The sequence below is a fragment of the Babylonia areolata genome, chromosome 5 (genome assembly GCF_041734735.1).
Source record: "Babylonia areolata isolate BAREFJ2019XMU chromosome 5, ASM4173473v1, whole genome shotgun sequence".
In the NCBI taxonomy this organism is placed as follows: domain Eukaryota; kingdom Metazoa; phylum Mollusca; class Gastropoda; order Neogastropoda; family Buccinidae; genus Babylonia; species Babylonia areolata.
The window spans coordinates 46,763,241-46,786,166 of record NC_134880.1 but is presented as its reverse complement, the minus strand read 5'-3'; the positions used below and the strand labels follow the sequence as shown (position 1 = coordinate 46,786,166).

General features: G+C 38.5%; 1 protein-coding gene across 3 annotated transcripts; it reads right to left on the bottom strand.

Moving 5' to 3' along the window:
• Positions 1-147: 147 nt before the first annotated feature.
• Positions 148-22,625, bottom strand: LOC143282104 (uncharacterized). 3 transcript variants are annotated; one of them, XM_076587607.1, is made up of 10 exons: positions 22,503-22,625; positions 19,068-19,306; positions 18,560-18,642; positions 17,441-17,650; positions 16,295-16,454; positions 15,692-15,864; positions 12,320-12,442; positions 10,726-10,890; positions 9,349-9,471; positions 148-2,188 (listed from the first exon to the last, which is right to left on the bottom strand). In XM_076587607.1, exons 1-10 carry the CDS (start codon positions 22,529-22,531, stop codon positions 2,075-2,077), a joined length of 1,419 nt encoding a protein of 472 aa, XP_076443722.1. In that variant the 5' UTR covers positions 22,532-22,625; the 3' UTR covers positions 148-2,074. The 3 variants fall into 3 exon arrangements, with proteins under 3 accessions (XP_076443722.1, XP_076443720.1, XP_076443721.1); XM_076587605.1 differs by lacking the exon at positions 148-2,188 and adding an exon at positions 5,664-7,342; XM_076587606.1 differs by lacking the exon at positions 148-2,188 and adding an exon at positions 5,664-7,342 and having other exon boundaries at positions 15,692-15,861.
• Positions 22,626-22,926: the final 301 nt, after the last annotated feature.

The following is a 22,926-nucleotide window of genomic DNA, read 5'->3' as shown; positions in this document are numbered from 1 at the left end:
TTTGACATGGTAAGTATATTTAACACCAAACATGGAGTATAATACAAACTCCTCCTCTTTGTATTTAAGTGTGTAAGTGGGGTGTGTGTGTGTGTACATGAGTAATGTTTGAGTGAAAGATTCAAAAAGGCTTCCAAACCATCAAAACTGAATGCAGATATTTTACTTTTGCAACATGAATGACACCAGCAAATCTGACAAGACTGATTATCTGGGGGGGAAAAAAGAAAGAAAAAAGAACATCATTCTCACTTTGAAACTGGTATTCCCAACAAATGAATATATAATATATATAAATATATGTGAGGTCACTCATCCCTCAGACAGAGAGCATGAGTTTTCTTTAATGTGATCGCAGTCACTATCACAAACAAGCAGTTATCAGCTGACTACAAAAACCAATCAAGCATAATCCAACAAGAGATGATATTTTCGATGGAACAGGATAATGTGCATGGTATGGTGTTAATTTGTTTTTGTTTTGTTTTTTTAATATTAATGGAAAAAAACACTTCTGATTTATATTTAACTGTTCTTTTTCTTTCTTTTTTTTTTCTTTTTTTTTATCGAAAGAAAACAGATAAAACCAAGAAGTAGTATCAGACTATATCGCATCATGTCTAATCTCTTAAACATCTACAGACAACTTACTTGAAAATCTGAACAGTTACTAAAAACCGAAAGGAATCTACCTTAAATTCTACATTTAAAAATGAAATTCCAAAACAGAACAGCTATAAAATGTGCATCTAATAATGACAGATCGCCAGCAGCCAATGTAGTAGGCAGAAAACGTATAGTGGAACCGGTGCCCTAAAATAAGAAATCCACACACATGTAACAAGAATTTTTGAAGCATTTTCATTATTCTCACTTTCATTAATTACTCACCTTTTTTCTTTTTTTTTCTTTTTTTTTTTTTTTTTTTTTTTAATTAAAAAAATCTTGACATGCGGTATATAAGTCTATGAATGTAATACAATTTTGAGGGGGGAAAAAAGGCAGGCAGAAATGAAAAGAAGCGTTTTAAAAATTCATTCAGATATTTCAAATTCATTCAAACATGAATTCATTCAATTGCATTGGTGGCATTGACTCACAGTACAAAAGCAGTACCATTCATGTTTACAGACAAGAAAGGATGAAGATACAGCAAGTAGTACATAATGTATAGGTACAACTGGATTACATCAACATAAATAAAAGGAGCATAAGATGACAAACTTGTAGAATAATGGCAAAGAAAACTATGTTGTTAAAGTAAATTTACATCTCTGATTTTCTTTCCTTTCAATCACCAGTTATCATTCAGACTTTACTTGACTGACATTCTGATTTACATATTTCCCCCTCCCACCACACTCCATGATATCACTATTGAAACTGATGAGAACACTAGTCTAGTTTCTAAATATGTAGGAAAATTAAATACTAGACGAGTTGGGAAACCAAAACCCAAATCTTAATTCAAGAGAAACAAGAAAGACAAGGTCCTGTTGTTTTTTTTACACTTTTCCCAACAGAATTTAACATTTTTAAAATAAAACTGCTATTGTTGTAGGTTAAGAGTTATTCATTACTCTGATAAACCAACATGCCAATATGATTTTCATGCAAAATATTTCACAGCATAATGTTGAAGGAAAGTTCAAAAAGAATGTAAGATTATTAAGCATTAATTAATACACAGTATCAGTTCACAACAAAAAAAAACCACTAAAATTCACCTTTTCTTGAGTGTGCATATTTTTTTCAAAAGTCATCCATGCTTAAAGGAGCACATTACATGAAAAGAGAAAGTTGAAAACACTCACTACCAAAAAAATCTTGTCAGGTTTTTTACAAATTGAAAGAAATGTGTATAGAAAAATAGAAAATCATTACTGCTAAAAAAAAAAAAACCATTCACTCAAAAGTTCACAAGAAGAAAAACAAAAAAAAAAGAGTTGCAAAGAAGCAGAATGCACAATAACTGTGATCAGAAAAAGTTGGCGACTCTTCAGAGTGAAGGGCTGGACAGGCAAGGGGAGGGCAGGAGTGGAGTTGCGATGCTGGCAGGGGCAGACCACACAGTTCAGTTGACGCAGTTGAGGACAGGTGGCGGGCGCTGCACACCCATGCCTTGACAGCTCCCCATGCCCACATCGCACAGTTCTGCCTCGTTCAGAACGGCGGGGATGTCTATCGACTGCACACACATGCACACATGTATACACATACATGCACGCACATACACACAGATATATTTATACACCCACATACATTTTTAGATACACACTTTTTCTGTTTATTCCAAAAAATTTCCTTACTCATCAATTTCTCTTTCCTGTCGAGTATGTGTACTCATACACATGCATTGGTGACAACAAATTTTCTTTTCCATCTGAGTTGTTGACATGTCATCGAAAAACCAAATGAGAGCATGACGACACTCCATGACGCAGTGTCTTGTTTCAGCAGCTGGCGTTCTGTTCCCACTCTCAGCCAGACAATGGCACAGGTTGCTGATATATGGAACATGCTGATCTTTCATCATTAAAAAAAAAAAAAAAAAAACCAAAATGATGGATTGACATTCCAGAGTGGACAGGAAAACTGTTTGCAGAGACCCAGTCTCTGACACACAACCGACAGACCTGGAGGAATCTGGTGAACAGTTCTTCTATACGGTGCCCCAATGACTCTTCACAGAGTTGTGAGGGAAAAGAGAAGATGATCTTTGTCACCACCAAGAAAAAGTAGATCCAAGTCAGCTGTTGAAACCAACAGGTCCACAACAGAGTGATTGACAACCATCTCTTAGAATGGTAAGGTTAAAAAGCCTACTAGTCTTTTACAGCCATTGGGGCAGTGAATTCAAATCCACTGTGTCTAGGGTATGCCACAGGAAGGTGGGACACAATCCTCTTCTATCATTTCAACCTTAACCAACCAAAGTCAGGTACCCATGGTTTTTACTATGTCACTTTTTTTTTTTTTTTTTTTTTTTTTTTTAATCAGCGAACATGTCAACAATTTCTCTTGCAGAGATACTAAAGTATTGTATATCTTGTATCTTGTGGACATTTACATTGCTGAGCATTCCTTTTCCAGTGACATCTTGCTTGACTGAGAGTATGTCTGTTGGTTGTGATGGCACTTGTGTGTCTGTGTGTGTGTGCATGCGCGCGCATGCATATGAACCTGTGTGAGTGCTTGTGTGAGCATGCACATATTCAGGTTTATATGCACAAACTGTACGCAAAATGGAAATGGTGACTCAGATGGAGCACACTTCAAGAGAGGGTAAGAGGGATGAAAAGGGGAATAAAACGACTTAAATCTTAGAGATAAAATCTGTTATGCTGGTTCCTTTTTGCAGATGTTCTCTGTTGTTAAGCTTCAGAGCAGAAAGTGACTTATGTGGAGCTGTGTTTCACACCACCACAGACTCCAGACAGCCTGACATGGAGAGTGACCCAAAGCCAATGTGTGTGTTTTTATAGAACTTGTACACCAGTTTTCAGAGAAAGAAAAAACAAGACTATGACAGTAGGATGTTTGGTTTGTCTTATGTTTGAACCCATCATCTCTGCTAACCTAAGCAGAACAGATACTAGCAAGGTTTTTGCTTCCAGAAGAATTCATTTCTGTTGCCAGATTTCCCAGGCAGAGCATGATAATGTTTCTAATTCAGCTTTTGTTATGCTTTACTTTTTGACCTTTTGGTTTGTCATGTGCATATGTGTGTCAAACTCAGCTGTGGACTGGGGGAGTGTGTTGTGTGAGTCATGAGCCTTTGGATGCACACTTAATTTCCAACTGGATTAATACAGATGTACTGCACTGTATGAGAATGTAGGTATGCACTTTGTCTTAACACTGCTAACAATGGGTGAAATCCTTCCTATGTGGGAAGATAATCCTTCTATAAAAACATCTTCAAACTTTGTTTTATAATGTATTGTAACTAAGGACAGCTGCCTTTTTTTTATCTATAACTTTTTTTCTTTCTTTTTTTTATGGATAAGGTGTTTTCAATGTGTAATGATTTGCACTTTTCTAGGAGCCAGGAAAAGCATCGATTTCTAAGGTCCAAGTTTTATCTGTGCCTTGCCACTGCACGGTGTAGTGACCCTGTGCCAGGCTGCTATTTTTGGCAGCTGTCCCTATCTTTATCATTTGAAAGTGTCGTCTGTGGTACGTGCACTGTTATGAGGGCAGCCTTGACCCTTGACCCTGGCTTGATAATTTCTGTGATACTGGGACACAACATGCTGCTCTTAATCCTAGTTGTCATGCTGGTTTTAATCAGGTTTTTTTTTCTCTTGGTTATATATGTGTATGTGTGTGTGTGTGTGTGTGTGTGTGAATCAATAAACAATCACATGACTTATGTCCACAATCAAGTGGTTGAATTCCATTCAGAAACTGGTCTGCCACATTTGTTGTATTTTGGTTGACACCAAAATGAGCAACATGACTTTCACACAGAGTATCTGCAGCAGGATTAGGTGTTCCATTTGCTCTTTGATCTTGATAAGTAGTGCTTTATTTGTTTTGTTTATCTCACTTTTTTCAACCACTACTGCACATGTATCATAAAATATAAGGCAAGCGAAATAATGTTTAGCAAGTTTTTTGTTGTTGGGTTTTTTCCTTTTTGGGGGGAGGGTGGGGGTGGGGGGCACAGAGAGGGTGGTCTTTGTGATAGACAAGTTTACACTTGTCTTTCAGCATCACATAATTTATATTTACTTTGTTTTGTTTAACAAATCTGTTGTGGCATCTCGCACATCTGTTTTTCATGAGACCTATTCGGCTTACATAGTTGTGGATGTGGCCAATTTTTTTTTTTGTTTTACTTCGTTGTGTTTATTGATAGTATCAGAAACAACATATCATGAAAAGAAAAGAAAAAGATAAGAAAGAGAGAGACAGTGGGGGATAAAATGGCAACGAAAGACAAAGGTAGCGCGAAAAAGACAGAGAGATTGTTCATTGAAATCTGGGGTGGGGGGGTGGGTAGGGAGATTACCAATCATAAATTTCCTTCACAAATTTCACTGTCATTGTTGTAAGTGTTCAAGATTATTCCTGATTGTTTTGATTTTTGCATTTCATTTCCTACTTTGTTTAGCATGGTTTTATTTAGAAAGTGTAAACAGTAAAGAGCAAACTGATGTTATTCAAATTTGTGCTCATTTTGAAATAATTTTTGTAATCAAATTACAGTATATAAGTTCAATATGTAATAAATTTACCTTTTTCAATTGTAAAATTGATAATAAATATCAATGTTCTAGTTGCTGTAAATGTTTGTTTTGGTTTGTTTTGTTTTTTTACACCTTTTCGTTTACTCTTTCCTCACACATACATCCACATTCACACAGATACAGACACGGACATGCACACACTCATGCACACCCACACACACACATGAAACTGAAGTCAGCTGTATTTTATTTCCACAAGCATACTTTTGTTCAAGAAATATATATGAACATCTTCATCAATTTTTTTAAGCTTTGAGTATTCCAAAATATCATCAACTAAAATCACTGTAACTGTCTAATGCAAACTGAGTGTTCACCCCCAATGCCCCCTCTGTATCATAATATTCAAGTCTACTTTGGTTTCCTTTGAATTTAGTGAATGGTGCAAATAAAAAAATTATTAAAAAAAAATTAAAAAAAGAAAGAAACCAAGCTGCATTTTGGAAACTGGCTCAAAAACTATATCACTGCTTCCCTCACTTGTGACTTAAATGGCAACAGGTTTTGTTCTATTCGTAGAAATTTATAAAGTACGACGTCCCCAACAAATACAAGTTCCACAATCAAATTCTCTTCTTTTTTCTTTCATAACTTCAGTTCTAATAACTCACAATCAACACAAGCAATTCCAGAATTTCAAATTTTAAAATAGAAACTATAAGACAATTACCATTCAGAAATCGGTAACAGGCTTTGAGTTCAAATGATTCTGAAATCAGTCAATCACTTCAGCCTAAGCGAATGATTAAAAGCATTCAGCAAAATTACTGATTATGCCCTAATCAATTCTGCAGTAAATATACAAATAAATTACAAGGTAAGAAGAATCACTGAGCGTTGCACAGTCTTCCATTGAAGTTAGAAAAAATTTTTTCCTTTGTATGTTTCCATATATGCTGATCATTGTTAATACAATTTGCCTCTAAAGAAAGAAAACTTTGAAAAGAAATCAAAATTTCCAAAATGGCTTGGCTCACCTTGCCAAATTTTGTCTTACATCTGACATTTACTGATCACACTTTGCCAACAAACAAAAAAAACACATGCACAAACACACAAACTACAAAACATAATCATATGTGAAGCTCAAAAATTTATCATCCAGTTCTGATATAATTTTAATACTTTTTTTTTTTAAGCCAGAATCAAAGAAATTCCATAAACCATCTACGTCTTTTTTTCTTTGCAGTAAATGACAGTATAGTGTTAAGTACATCAAGAAATTGTTCAACTGCCCCTCCGTTAACATCATGGCATCTTAAGTCTTTAATGAACATGTGACACCAAACCAAATGCTTACAACCATTTCAGGATTGAATGTGATCCCCCCAAAATAATTACAAATAGATGACACAAACTTTACAACCTCAAGCACCTGTGTTCAAAGCCTCTGTTTTGTTTAACCAATTACTGATAAACTACCTTTTTTTTTTTCTTTTTTTTTTTTTTACTACTATATTGCACTTAAGAAAAAAAAATCTCAGCAAAATGTCTTTGATACAGCAGCTTTGTTCATATGATACTGAAAAAGTTCATGGATTCACTCATGTGATGCCCACCCCCCACTCCCATTAGTCCCCTTCTCTGAGCAACCCCTACACCCTCCTCTAAAACAGGTGATAAACTGTCTTTCCCATGTCCACAAATTATCTTTCCCACAGTGATTTGTTCATCCAAAATGCATTGAAAAAAAAATTCACCGGCCCTTTCTTGAGCACACTTGCTGATCAGAAAAGTCTTTCCCTCAACCCTGCTCATCCAATTCAATCAACTTCCTCTTTACTCTCCTCCTCCAGATTATCCATTTCCGCCTCCTCTTTCCTTTCAACTTCCTCCTTCCTCTCAACTTCCTCCTTTTCTACTTCCTCTTTCCTTTCAACTTCCTCTTTCTTCTCAACTTCCTCTTTCTTCTCAACTTCCTCTTTCTTTTCTACTTCCTCTTTCCTCTCAGTTTGCTCTTTCTTTTCTGTCGGCCCATTCCTTTCAACTTCCGCTTTCTTTTCCTCCAGATCATCCATTTCCACTTCCTCTTTCTTTTCCAAGGGAATATCTGCAACTTCCTGCCGCCTCAACCTGGACGCAATGCCCTGTACAACACAAAAGGACAAGGACACGTCTCAGTCTCCGTTTCATCTTTTCACTGTCAACACGGTCCTTAAAGCCATCATCCTTGTAGGCATCTTGCCAAAAGTACTGCAGCGATGCCAAAACAAGAACTTTTTTTCTTCTTCTTTTTTTTTTTTTTTTTTCAAGAATTCTATAAAAAATGTCCTTAATTCTGTTAAAGCCATCAACCATCCATGTCACCATCTTTGCATAAGAACTGCAGTAAGGTCAAAACCAACATCTAAAATGTGAAACAAAAATGTCCTTAATTCTGTATAATATATATATATATATATATATATACCAGTCATCCTTCTACCCTGGGCTTTTTCATCTTTTGTTTGTTTATTCTTTTAATAAGAACATACAAACTGCATCTGTTAATAAAAAAAAATATATCAGTCTATTGTAGTTGATCAACCCAGCTGTCTTCTCATGTCTCCACTTCTATCACTTTCCTTTCTTTTTGGTCTAATGAGTCTAATAAACCCACATTGAGATTTTTTTTTACTGGCTAAAAGAGACTGTTTCAACTAAAGCCATGACTCTGGTACACGGTGAATAAAAATCACAAACAATGGTTATCATAAATGGTGATCATAAAAACTGGTTATCAGTGTAGCCATCAAACATATGCTCTTGCCCCCCAAGGTGTTCAGGGCACATACTTCACACCAAACAATCATTTTTGTTTCCATAAAAATGAATTATTTCCTCTGCTCCTCTCTACAGCTAAGACGTTACCTAGCTAACTGATCAGTTCATTCTCTGTAAGACGCATTACTTACTGACCTATCCAACTAGTTACTCAATTCTCTACAAAATATGTCTGCAATTATTATCAGCAATAAGCACCAGAAAAAAAAGAAAATAATAATAAAAAATAAAACCAAGAACTTGCAGGATTGAAATGGGTAATTCTAATGGGGAATTTTTTTTTAAACAGAGGAGAGGGTGGGTGGCGAGAGAGAGAAGCAACAGAGAAACATTTAATTAAAGCAAATCTATAGCCACTTTTGTGGGGTTTTTAGCTTTGTCTGGTTTCCTTTTTTTTTTTTTTTTTTCTTTCTTTTCTTTCTTTTTTTCAATATCACTGTTATGATCTGCTCATTTGTTTACCATAAAGATTTTAGTTATAAGTTCTGTTCATCATTCCAGTTTTGTGTGGGACTGAAGTTGTTTTGGTTTTTTTTAAATTGAAGTCTCTTCCCTAATTTTGCATATCGTTAGTCAAACTTGTGAAATCAATAATCAATACATATATATGTGTGTATATACATGCATGCATGCACACGGAATTAGACTGTAGAGCTCCCAGTGTGCTCAGTTTCAGACAAAGAGGTCAGCTGAGGAAGGGAGTGGACAATGAAGACAGGTGCGTGCGTAAAACATGCTGTCCCTTGGACTTGGTGACATGTCCTGTGTGCACTAAGTGCACTGTCTGAAACATGTCTTAGTATCGCTCTTTGTGTGTGTGTGTGTGTGTGTGTATAAGAAATAATGGTGGCTGACAGCAGGGCACAGAAAGGAAGATAAAACCCACGCTGAGAAAACAAAGAAACTCATCTTCACAAAATTTTCCTGCATACAACATTGTGCAGATTGAACTTTTCATGTAAATTATGTGTAATTCTTTTTCTTTGGGGAGGGGAACGGTATTGTTTTTGTTATTGTTCAGGTTGTTTGTTGTTGTTTAAGACCGCATGCACAAACTCACTCACACACACACACAAAACGAGTGAATGAATTCACTAATTAAATCATCAATTATGAAGAAAGAGAGAAAGAAAAGAACAAAAGAGAAAAAAAGGTATATCTACCTTCAATTATAGGGCAGTCTATCTGCTTTTTCTGTACTCTTTCTCTCTATCTCTCTCACAAACACACACACACACACACACACACACACACACACATGCAAACACCCACACACCCCAACCCCACCCACCCAGACACACAGAGAAAGTAAAGTAAAAGCTGCACTCACAAAGATGTCGAGGGAGTCGATGATCTTGTCGCTGAGGAACTGCACCATCTCCATGATGTGAGGGATGTAGGCCGTCAGCTGGGAGATGTACTCAGAGGACTTCTCCTTCAGGTCCTGCCCACCCTGCGTCAAAAACGTCTACACATCAACACCTGCACCGCAATCCCTGCACCTTTCCTCTTAGCATAGCAGCAACAGTACCATCCACACTTCAATGCCAACACCTGAATCATCCTCTTAGCATCACAACAACGATATCTTCTATGTCAACACCTGCACCTTGCTCTTAACATAACAACAACATCATCTTCAATGTCAACACCTGCATCTTGCTATTAGAAGAACAACATCTTCTATGTGAACACCTGCACCACAACCCCTGTACCTTTCCTCTAGCATCATAACAACAATAGCATCCACACTTCTATGTCAACACCTGCACCGCAAAACCTGCACTCTTCTCTTAGCATCACAACAATAATACCATCCTTACTTCACCTGCACCTTCCCCTATGCATCGCAACAATACCATCCACACTTTTATGTCAACACCTGCACCGCAACACCTGCACCTTCCTCTTAGCATCACAACAACACCACCATCAATCACGATCATTTCACTTTTGCCCAGCAGTTACATTTCTCTGTATGGGCCGACTGATAGTTTGGCCAGGACAGGAATCCAGACCCTTTCCGGAGTCAACAACACACTTTATGCCTCTCTCCTTTCTCCATACCAATCTTCTTCTTCTTCTTCTGCGTTCACTCGTATGTACACGAGTGGGCTTTTACGTGTATGACCGTTTTTACCCCGCCATGTAGGCAGCCATACTCCGTTTTCGGGGATGTGCATGCTGAGTATGTTCTTGTTTCCATAATCCACCGAACGCTGACATGGATTACAGGATCTTTAACGTGCGTATTTGATCTTCTGCTTGCTTATACACACGAAGGGGGTTCAGGCACTAGCAGGTCTGCACATATGTTGACCTGGGAGATTGTAAAAATCTCCACCCTTTACCCACCAGGCGCCGTCACCATGATTCGAACCCGGGACCCTCAGATTGACAGTCCAACGCTTTAACCACTCGGCTATTGCGCCCGTCATACCAATCTAAAATATCAGTGTGGTAACCTCATCTCTTTTTTCTCTCTTTTTTTTTCTTTTCTCTACAATAAAAAGAATTACTGCCTGGGGAGGGGCAGGAGGAACAGGGGACAAAAGAGAAAGGATGTGTAAATCACCAATGTGAGCGTTGTAATGAACAAACATCATTCAGTGTTAATGTGGTAGCGAAGCATGTGTGGATTTGTCCGAACTATCTCCATCCCTGAGAAAAACTGAAAGTGGAAGTGAAAAAAAAGTGGCTGGCTGACCTCCTTGAGAAAGCCCCGGGACTGCTGGCACCAGTGGACGAAGTCCTGACACTTGTCGCTCAGGTGCTGGTTGACCAGTTTCCTCAGCTCCGCGGAGTGTGCAAACAGATCCCCCACCTTGGAGGTCAGCGTCCCCAGCACCACCACCATGCGCTTCATTGGGTCCTGTGGGAATTATAACCATTTGTGTAGGGGTTTTTTGTACTTTTTTTTTTTTTTTTCATCAGCCCACCACCATGAGGTGAGAATTAAACCATTCGTCTTGGGGGGTTTGTGGGCACCATGCACTTCACGGGGCCCTAAGGGAAAGAAACCATATGTCTGGGGGGTTTTGTATGTGTGTGTGTTTTGGTGTTTTTTTTAATCAGCCCACTACCATGCGCTTGATAGGGTCCTGAGGAAATATAACCATTTGTGTAGGGGGTTTTTGTGGGAGGTTTTTAATCAGCCCACCACCATGCACTTCATAGGGGGTCCTGAGGGAACTAACCATTTGTGTAGGGGGTTTTTTTGTGCGTTTTTCATCAGCCCACCTCCATGCACTTCACAGGGGTTCCTGAGGGAATTAACCGTTTGTGTAGGGGGTTTTCTGTGCGTTTTTCATCAGCCTACCTCCATGCACTTCATAGGGGTTCCTGAGGGAATTAACCGTTTGTGTAGGGGGTTTTCTGAGCGTTTTTCATCAGCCTACCTCCATGTACTTCATAGGGGTTCCTGAGGAAATTAACCATTTGTGTAGGGGGTTTATTGTGCGTTTTTCATCAGCCCACCTCCATGCACTTCACAGGGGGTCCTGAGGGGGTTAACCATTTGTGTAGGGGGTTTTTTGTGCGTTTTTCATCAGCCTACCTCCATACACTTCATGGAGTCCTCATGAAAGAAACCATTTGTCTGGGGGGCAGGGAGAGGGGGTTACCATCGTCACTGCTACATGTTATAGAAGGGTTAGTTTTCCTTGGTGTTGACTTTGTGTGTGTGTGTGTGTGTGTGTGTGTGTGTGTGTGTGTGTGTGTGTGTGTGTGTGTGTGTGTGGTTGCTTTGCATTGCGTTGTCATGCTGTGCTGTGCTGTGCTGTGTTCTTGTGTGTTGTATTCAGTAATTGTTTTTTTCAGATTTTTAAGTCTGGAGTATTGATAATCCACTTAATGTATAAAGGACTATGGGACAAAAGATAACAGTCTGTTATTGTCATCATTTCATCATTATACTCTTTAGCTATTATAAAGAAATATAGGACATATAAAAGTAGTCATATAAAAATAGTCTTTTTCTTGTACAGATATATGTAGATTTCATTTTTACAAATGACTGTGTAATAAATTATTGTTATGCTATGCAGAAAGTAAAAAAACAAAACAAAATATGTACAGCCACAGATGGTGAAAGTCTATTAAATTAGTAATCCAATTATATGACAGATGATAACACAGTATTGCACTGATAATGTATGCAAGACAAAACAATTCTATACTATGCATACTTCACAAGCTGCCTTCGTCTACCAATATAATTCATCTCCACCTCTCTCTCCTCACACACACACACACATGAATTATATATAAATATACACATATAAGTATATTTGCCAACATACCTCAGGGCGTGCAGCTTCAGGAATGTACTGGACATACTTGTTCCAAATGCGATCGAAAGCTTCCAGGACATCTTTGCGGTCTTTCCAGGCCATGTTGGTTCCGTCTTTCATCAGTGTCAGGTACTGAAACAGGCAATAGACCGCACTGTATTGCATTGCATTGCATTGCATTGCATTGGATTGGATTGCATTGCATTGCATTGCATTGTATTGGATTGCAGTGCAGTGCAGTGCAGTGCAGTGCAGTGCAGTGCAGTGCAGTGTAGTGTAGTGTAGTGTAGTGTAGTGTAGTGTATTGAAGTGCATTTCTTCTTTGCACAACATTTCAAATTTCTCCATGTGAAATTCAGGCTGCTCTCCCCTGGAAGAGAATGCCACCACAGTGCCACCTATGTTTTCACATCTGCAAGTCAAGTGCATTTGTTTTACCATCAAACTAGATTTTTTTTTTTTTTCTTATTGAACTTTGCTAAGGACAACTCTCTTGGCATCATGGGTTCTCTCGTGTGTATCAAGTGCATACTTTGCACAGGACCTCAGAATAATCACAGTAGTCTCGAACATAAATGCACACATTCACACATTTAGTCCAGGTAGGTCCAGCCCTTATACATAGGCAGAAGACATCAGCTGATGTGACCAAATTTCATGAGAGTTTGCGAACCTGTTTACATGGCCTGTGATGCACATTTTTCAATGAAATCTATTTCAGAGAATTAACAAACCTATATTCTGCACTTGTGTTGTACTTTGTGTGTGAATGTTGACTGCAATACACCTCAAACATGAAAAGAGCAAAGGGTATAGAGCAGAGAAAAATCCATGCCGCCTTTTTTGCAGTGTGACTGACAGCAACCTGGAATCACCAACCATCGGAAACCCCTTACAGACTATGACAAGCACAACACACATGGTTGTATGACAATTCTGTGTAAAGCTAGGACTCTGAACTATGATGTGAGAGTAGTCTCGAATCCGGTTATGACCGTTTTTGTTTTTGTTTTTGTTTGTTTTTTTGTTTTTTTTAATCTTCAACTGAAAATTCACTTAATTTTCGAGTTGATAAAAATGTCATGAATGTGAATAAACTGCAAACCTCTTGCCTCAAATCAATTCACCATGACTGGATTTCTGCTGAGCACTGCTGTTTTGCACTCGTTTGCAGAATCAAGATGTCTGTTTGACAATCAAACCACACGTACTTAGTTTCTATATAATCAGTACACAATTTCCATTTCTTGTTAATATTTGATTTGAGGCTATAAAATGTTTCAAAATCACGGCTGTATTTGTGACAAAAGCAATGATCGCTATCACATTTTCAGTTCCCACTTCAATTAAATAGGTAACCACTGAAAAGAAACACAAACTACACTCAGAAAGAACATTTCTTGAAATGATTTCATTTTCTCGTTGCATTTCATTGAGATATTTACCATAAAATGTTTATTTTCCTTACCATGTGCCTGAGTAACAAATGATAACTCGGTCAATTGTATGATTCATGTTTCTAATTTGAAGTAATATCATCAATATCATTTTTATTATCATCATTAACATCATTATTATCATCATTATCATATATTCAGTATCATATCAGTATTATCATTATCAGAATTAAATAACATATCATTATCATATATTCAGTATTATATCAGTATTATCATTATTACTATTAGAATTAAATATTGTTATAATTGTCATTGGCATGTTTTCATATGATTTTCTGTCAGTAATTCAATCTTTTAAATTGATGCATAAACTGTTGACAGTATCACTGTTGGAATCATGTACCTCCCATGTGTAGACTAATAGTAATACCAAAACTAAATAAAGCAACAACAAAATGTAATGTTAATAAAATCTTAAGTAATTTCAAAACCAAATACTCTGATAGCGTAACTGATTAAAAAAGAAAAAAGATAATAAAATTCATCAGTGACTCTGACCTCGAGTTCTTAAAACTAACGCTGAGACTGTGAAAGTTAAAGGCAGACAGCCAGTTATATACAGTGGTCTATTGAGCTATAACTGAGTCTTTTCAAAAGTGACACAGAGGAGACTGAATGGTATACAGATGAAGTGAATTTCTGACTGCATATTTCACTGTCAAAATATTTTTTTATAAACCCAAATCGAGACCACTTTTAATGTCATTGTTCAGAGTCTCAACTTTGTATAGACGGGTCATTCAGCCATGTTCATTATATTGGTAGCTATGTCATCTGCCATGGGGGGTTTCTGACTGTAGGTCTTCAAAGTTGTTTGTCAGCAGCTCTGAAAAAAATGACGTCAAAGGTTTTTCTCCACAGTACGGTCTTCGATTGTTGTTTTTTTTGTTTGTGGTGTATCGCAAGCAACATCCACACACAAAAATATAACAAATGCTGATTAAAGTTTTGTTTATCCACTGAAAGTGAATTTAATGAGAAATATTCACGACAAGCCGTACAACATGATCACAAACATTGACTGAACTAGGCCACACCATGCAGCTGTTGGCAACACCTGCAAATATGGGCGTGTCCCATTGGTTTTGTTTTTTGGTGCTGTTTTATTGTTTGTTGGGGTTTGGGGGGTTTTTTGTTGTTTTTTTTGTTTTTGTTTTTGTTGAGTTGTGAACTGAACCACTGATGGGCATTACAAGATTCCTGGCTTGGACAATACACACTGCTCATTTCAACTTCAGTCACGTAATATTTTGTGTCCAGGAATACTGTGTACTGTGTACTAAAGACATGTCATATGACACACATGCAACAGAACATACTACACCAGTAAAAATATTATAATAAAAAAAAAGAAAAGAGAAATAAATGCAACCAATCATGCAGCGTAAGTGACTGCAAAACACTTGTCCATCGTATGAAAACAAAGAATTATTTTTTTTAAATATACAATTATCTATATACATCTATATTTAAAAAGTAGAACAACATGAATAAGAACAGAAAAATTAGAACTGAAATATGTAGGAAGGTGGAATTACCAAACAAATAGAACAAAATGCATAAGAAAAGAAAAACTAGAATTACAAAACACAGCAAGGTCTCGTTACAAAACAAAATATCACAACAAGAATAAGAAAAGAAAAATTTAAAATCAAAATATATTGGAAGGTCTAGATACAAAACAAAACAACTACATGAATAAGAGAAGGAAAAATTAGAATCCAAGCATACAGGGAAGGTCTAACAACAAAATAAAACTAAATGGGTAAATATATCTATAGGAAGGTCCAGTTACAAAAAAAACAAAAAAAAAAAAAAACCACTGGTAAGAGCAGGAGTGAACGTGGGAGTTAAGCCCACGAACGCAGAAGAAGAAGAAGAGCAGGAAAAAGTCAGGATTTTAAAGTATGCAAGCACTCACGAATCCAGTGAGTTCCATGATTTCATGCATGAGGTTGCCAGCCATCATACGGTAGCGAACCATGTCGCCCTCTGCCTTGTGGTACAGGGCGTTGTGGATGTGCCGCATCAGAGCACACACACGATCCGTGCGACTTCCAGCCTCTTCTGCCACATCTCTCTTCTCCCCATCTGCTTCAAACAGAAAATACAATAAATATTTTACTTACTATTAAAAAATTATCAGATGCTCAGGAAAATGCACAGCCGCCAGAGGACTTGTCGCCCACGAAAGACATTTTTCTTTGTGATCCTCGGATCCAGTGAACTTGCCATTGTAATGATCTTCATGTGAACAAGAAAATACAGATACAATGATGTACGTCAAATTGAAGATTAACTTGGACAGAAAACAATATGCCTGCACCATGCATGATGAAGAAAATTTACACACACACACACACACACAAATCATAAATATCACTTAAAGTGGAAAAACGTTAAACTGAAGAACACAAACACACATCAAATACACACACACACACACACACTTATTAACACACACACACACACACACATATATGGTACAATGGCCTCTAAGGCCTTTTCCTTTTCTCTCCCCTACCTCCGTCCTGCACAGGCAGGTAGTAGTTGAGGACCAGTTTCTCAGTAGCATCCAGCGCAGAATCGAACTGCTGCATCCAGAACTGGCCCAGAGGGGTGCTGAGCCCAACGTCCACCACCTTCTGCCCTGTGGTCAGCACACCTGTGGCCACATGGCCCACCTTTACGAAACAGATACAGGGCAAATCAGTTGTCATGTGATTTCAAGGTTTCTTCAATTTCTGACTGAAAATTTACCTTACTGTTACTACGCATGCAAACGTGTGTGTGTGTGTGTGTGTGTGTGTGTGTGTGTGCGTGCGTGACTGTGTGTGTGTGTGTGTGTGTGTGTGTGTGTGTGTGTGTGTGTGTGTGTCAGTGTGTGTGTGTGTGTGTGTGTGTGTGTGTGTTAGTGTGTTAGTGAGTGAGTGTGTGCGTGTGAAGTAAAGAAAAGAAAAGTAAGATCCAAAAGAAATTACCATTTGTTTTGCTCATTGCTCATGTTGATAATGCACTACGCTGCCTTAGCTTTTGCTGTCCACATAACTTTTCACTGTGCATTTATAAGCAAAGTGTTCCTTTCCTGACCTTTTTTTAAACAGCAGTTTTCTTTGAATCACATTACAATTTTTGTGCTGCTATGATTGTTCTTACTAGCTTGTTTGCATGCTTTATTTTTTCAATGGTTTGCTCATTAATTTCAGTGACAGATGATTTTCAATACACAAATAAATAAAGAAAAAAATCCTTCCCAAATACATGATGGAGAATGAAATTTGAAAAAAATTCAAATTGATAACAAATTGCAGAACTTCAGAATGAAAGAAATCCAAGACTTTTCATTTTGAACAACTACAAAAAATGCACAAATGTACACACACACACACACACACACACACACACACACACACACACCTTTCACTTGATGGGATGTGGTTTTCCAACTCCTACCACCAACAGTCTAAATCATCAAAAATCTGACTTAATCTTCTTGATATTCCTATGGAAACCCACACACAAGTTCATACATAAATATATCCGTACAATCAACACCCCATTTCTTTTGCCTCTTGAATGTAATCTCAAATTAAAGTCATAAAGCATGTCGCAGGATGTACCTGGCAAACGATCATAGTTCATTTCCATTATCATACAACACAGCACTCACAGCCTGTTTCCCAGTGTCGATGACGGAGGAGGTGACTGCAGTGCCCATGTTCACAGCATAGACGGCCGGCTTCATGGCAGTGGTGGCCACTGTTGTTCCCACATTGATGGCCGTTTTTCCCGCGTCCACGGCCATCTTGGCCGGCTTCACGAGAGGATCAACATAGGGCTTGACCTTGCTGTTGTACTGCTCCTGGCCCTCACGCAACACCTGTCCGTGGAAAATTCTCTTTTTAAGAACATAAATAATGACACCTGTGGAACATACACAATATTAGTATATATATACACTGATACAGTTAGCTTCTCTCTTCCTATTTCTGTTTGGGGAGTTCAGGTATGGTATTGTACCTTTTAATTTTTGTTTTGATTTTGATTTTTTCTTGTTATCTCTTTCAGTATTTATCCACCCTTTCTAACTCCATACAACTGAAACTAAAGCTCTAAAATTTAGGGCCATTCAAATTTCAGTAACACAGAACAAAAAAAATAAAAACCAAAGTATTACCTTAAATTAGATTTCCCACACCTTTACACACCCAAGTCCGGTTTTTTTTTACACTCTTGAAGTCTCAGAATTCCATTCCACAGAAAAAAAAATTACCTTCAATTTAAAATATAATGTCTGTAACACACTTCTAAGGCCTGAAACTAGGTACCTCAGCTTTTCCAAACTTTTCCAAACTGTAAATAAATGATCCTACTTCTTCTTCTTCATTCATTGGCTGTAACTCCCACATTCACTCGTATGTGCACAAGTAGGATTTTATGTGTATGACCGTTTTCACCACGCCATGCACACAGAAGTACTCCGTTTTCAGGGGTGTGTATGCTAGGTATCTTCTTTTTCCATAACCCACCAAATGCTGACATGGATTAAAAGATCTTTAACATGCATATTTGATCTTCTGCTTGCATATACACACGAAGGGGGTTCAGGCATGAGCAGGTCTGCATATATGCTGACCTGGGAGATCGGAAAAAGCTTCACCCTTTACCCACCAGGCGCTGTTATCGAGATTCGAACCCGGGACCCTCAGAATGAAAGTCCAACGCTTTAACCACTCGGCTATTGCACCTGTTGAACGACCTTACTACAAGCCTTGGACCACAAACTCACCTCCTCCGTTGGCTTGGCAATGATGGGGTATTTCTCCTCCAGGGCTTCCAGCTGATGGCAGGCCATGTCGTTCACCTTGTCAACTGCACACATGTACACATTCACTGTATGACGCAGTTTGCACAGCAGTATCACCATCAGGCTAATAATAGGGCGACATCAATAAATAGCTGTAATCTTAGTGAATTATGAACTGTGTACAAATCATATCATATGACCTGTGTACAACCACAGGTGGGACAAAAATATGTACCAATGTATGCCCTTTTAAAAAAAAATATATTGTGATGAGAAGTAAGATTGTGGATATGAAAATTAATACTCCATTTGAATATTTATATATTCTTGTGGTTCATTTATGATACAAAATCATGAAAAATAACAGCCATAGTATGCATGCATCATTACATGTCGACTCTCATGCACTTAATGAATCTCTCAGTCTAACACAAACACACACACACACACACACACAAGCACACACACACAGAGAGCATGTTCCACATACTGTGTGACTGCAGTCCATTGTACACAATGGGCACGGTCTTGCCAGCCACGGCTTTGGCAGTGAACTCAGCCAGCCCCAGGGTGTTGCGGAACAGAAAGTTGTGTCCCTTGGCCCGCTGATACAGGTCCAGCACCTGGGTGTAGGTGTCACTGACGATGGGGAGTTCCCCCAGCTTAGTCAGAATCTGCTGCTGCCCCTGTTCCGCTTCCATTCTTTCTTGTCGATACATAGATTGTCTCCTGTGAAAGAAAAAAAAAATATATATATATGCCTATGCAACTGCTTATATGACTGTTTTTGCAGTAGATATATATATGTATTGGCCAACATCTGTTGATATTTTTGTCTGTTTCTGTGTGAAGGAAAGCAAGAGTGAGTGGGAGATGGTGAGGGAAAGAAGAGGGAGACAGCTGAGAAACAGAGACTATGTTTCAATGTGTATGTGTTCGCTCTGTGTGTGTGTGTGTGTGTGTGTGTGTGTGTGTGTGTATGTGAAATGTTGTCCCATCAGAAACTGTATCACCAAGAATATACCTAGCTGCAGTCTTTGTCACTCTGCCAGTATGTCTCATGTCTTCGTGACATCAAGAAAAACATTCACAAATTCTCTTATGACTCTTTATTTTACTTTCCATGAGTAGTAAGTACTTTTCCCTTTTCGTAAATAGCTGTTTTTGAACGGTGTCTATTAATAAGCAAAGAACAACAAATCAAAACACTACAGTACATCTGTAATTATCATGGTGACCGGCCAGCCCATTATCAGTTACATAGCTGACGGTCATGATCAGTTATGAATCATCAATGTAAATTTGATAAATGTATTGTATCACTTACAAAAAATGTCATAACTGATTAAATCACAAACCACTCTGGTGTCCTACTGTTTGTGAAATGAACTGATATGCTTGCAAATGCACACTACACAGCAATTGCGCTTAAATGATATGCTACAAATGCCCTGTTCTGAACAAATCATAAGCAGATAAATATGCCACTTGACAGTCAAAAGATAAAAACAATCTTCTTTGAAAGTAACTGATGGCCTTGACCTTCCTGTTACTAAGTCAGTCATTGTTTTCTGGACATCATTTTTCAGAAATGTGTCATACCTGTCAGCATGACAAGTTCCCTATCTCAGAACAGGTTGTGTCCAAGGTTTATCTTGATCAAATCATTTTCACATGATCACTTTTCTCCCTATACTAGATCACAAACTGACATTTATACAGTACGGCTTGCACTAAGTGTTTGCACACACACACACACACTGACAGTTACTAAGTTAGAGGGGGGAGGGGGTGATGGAACAAGAGAGGAAACAAAAGAGAGAGAGAGAGTGAGACAATAAATACAATGCAGTAAATGCACACTCATCCCAGGATATGTTATGCATTGTCTGTTCTGACAGCAAATTAGTTTTCAGACAGATGTCAGGAAACAAACTGTGATAAAATCAGAGAGGGTGATAACTGTTCTAGGCAAATCCGTCTTTGTGGAAGACAATTGTGTGAACCTGCAAATTTCCTGTGATATGGAAGCCAGAAAGGATATGGTTTTCCTAGTTAGTAGGGTAAACATATCTGGCGAGAATCTTGGCTTAGCATTTGTGCGTGCCTAAATAACAGTGTGTGTCAAGTCACAGTGTGTGTGTGTGTGTGTGTGTGTGTGTGTGTGTGTGTGTGTGTGTGGCTTAGCATTTGTGCGTGCTTAAATAACAGTGTGTGTCAAGTCACAGTGTGTGTGTGTGTGTGTGTGTGTGTGTGTGTGTGTGTGTGTGAGTATATGTGTATGGGTATCTGTGATTATTGATGGTGTGTGTGTGTGTGTGTGTGTGTGAGTATATGTGTATGGGTATCTGTGATTATTGATGGCTTCTAGATAATTTTCCCTGATCCAGGATAGTGCACAAGTGCACATTTTCATGTATGCATGAAAGCTTGAACAGTAAACATCTTTGCAGCAATGAATAACAGTAACAGCAGCATAACTCCTCTCCCCCCCCCCCCCACCCCCCCACCACCCAACCCCACACCTCCCCCACCCCCACCCACACAAAAAAACAAACAAACCGCTTCACATGTTTATATAAAAAACATAGCAAGTGCAATGGACTATGTATAAAAGAAAATGCACATTGTGTGTTGGTGGATGATCAGGCATGGAGGACTGCCAATGGGGGAGCTTGGAAGAAAGGAATTTCATATTTCCTGACCCAATAATTTTCAAAATGACCCACTGATTCTGTGGTGACCAGGTCAAATTACCCATAGTGTGCTGAACCAAACCTATATGTTGGCATATAATTGGGTAAATAATTTTTCATCTGCCCTGCTCTGACCCAACCCTCTCATCTCCACCCCCCTTGCTTCCCCCCCCCCCCCCCCCACCTTTAGAACCAAGTACTCCCCTTTTGAGACTAATTTTCCCTAGTGTCTTTCACCCCCACACCCACCCCACGCCCCCTCTCCACCCACTCCAATAAACATCTCCCACCCACCTCCACACACACACACACCCTCCCCTCCTACTTAACCCTCTTCAGTCTAACAAAACTCTCAGTTTGGGTCATATTCATTTAGAAAACAGCCGATTATTTTTCTTTAAACCACGGTGATGCGGAAATAACATCAAATGCGCAGTTAAAACCCCCCCAATACGTAGTTTCGTTTCTGTTAATTTTACTTCGGACGATTGCCATGCTGTACATAAACCTGTTTTTATCTAACGAGTAACATGCACTGGATTTTGAGGAAAAGTGGAAAGTAGGCGCAATCCAGCAGCTCCACACCTGGCCAGCGATTTGTACATTATCAATTTGACTTTTCACGTTTCCGTCATCCAATTTTCTTCAGACGGAAGTGGTCGAACCCCCGCCTGCTTCCGTGGATGAACAACACCCTTAAAACAGTCGTTTGATTATGGCAACTCACAGCCAAGGAATGAAAAAAAACGTTGTCTTTGCATCTAACCTCCACCCACATAAAAATTTGTGTAAAGACTGTTCTTTGTCTGCCATGCTGAAAATGGGCACTGTTGTACAATGACTGATATAACCAAGTTCGGTTGTGTGGCGAAAAGAGATATCTCTCCTTTTTCCTGTTCTTTGTCTGCCATGCTGAAAATGGGCACTGTTGTACATTACAATGACTGATATGACCAAGTTCGGTTGTCTGATGAAAAGAGATATCTCTCCTTTTTCCTGCTCTACAAGTTTTCTTCAGTATCTTGAAACATTGCTTTTGCGTCTGTAATTCAAAAACACGAAGCATCGGAATAATGAATAAAGACGCTGAGTGTATTTCGGCCAGAGAAGAAACAAAAGCTACTTGGATACCAAGCAGACGACAAGGAATACAATTCAGGGTCAGGGTCAAATCTTTTCAAAACGCCTTATAATTCATATCACTGAAGAAACCATAAATTAATACTCACGCTTTGTAGATTCGGCAAAGCTCTAGCATGTAGCTGCTGTGACCAGGCGGCTGATTTGTTGCTTTATATACACACTGCTCACGAATTTCGTCAGGACTCGGTCAGGTTCAAAGTCCAAAGAACACACGGTAAAATAATCACGTGGTTCGCGTGTGACGCATGGAGTTTCGGCACGTAACGGGAAAATCCCTTCGACGAGGAAAAAAAAGTGTTTCAATCAGAAATGACAATGATAATATGGTTGATAACTTTAAGGCCATGTCAGTGTCGAAACTTTTTTATTTGTTTTTGATTAAAATAAGATATTTGAACGCTGCCCTCTGAGCAAAATGAACCTGGTAAAGGTACAAACGAACTGTTAGACCTTAATACGTAGGCTTACTATGCCAGTATCAAATGCCGATCTTAGGATTTACGAGACTGT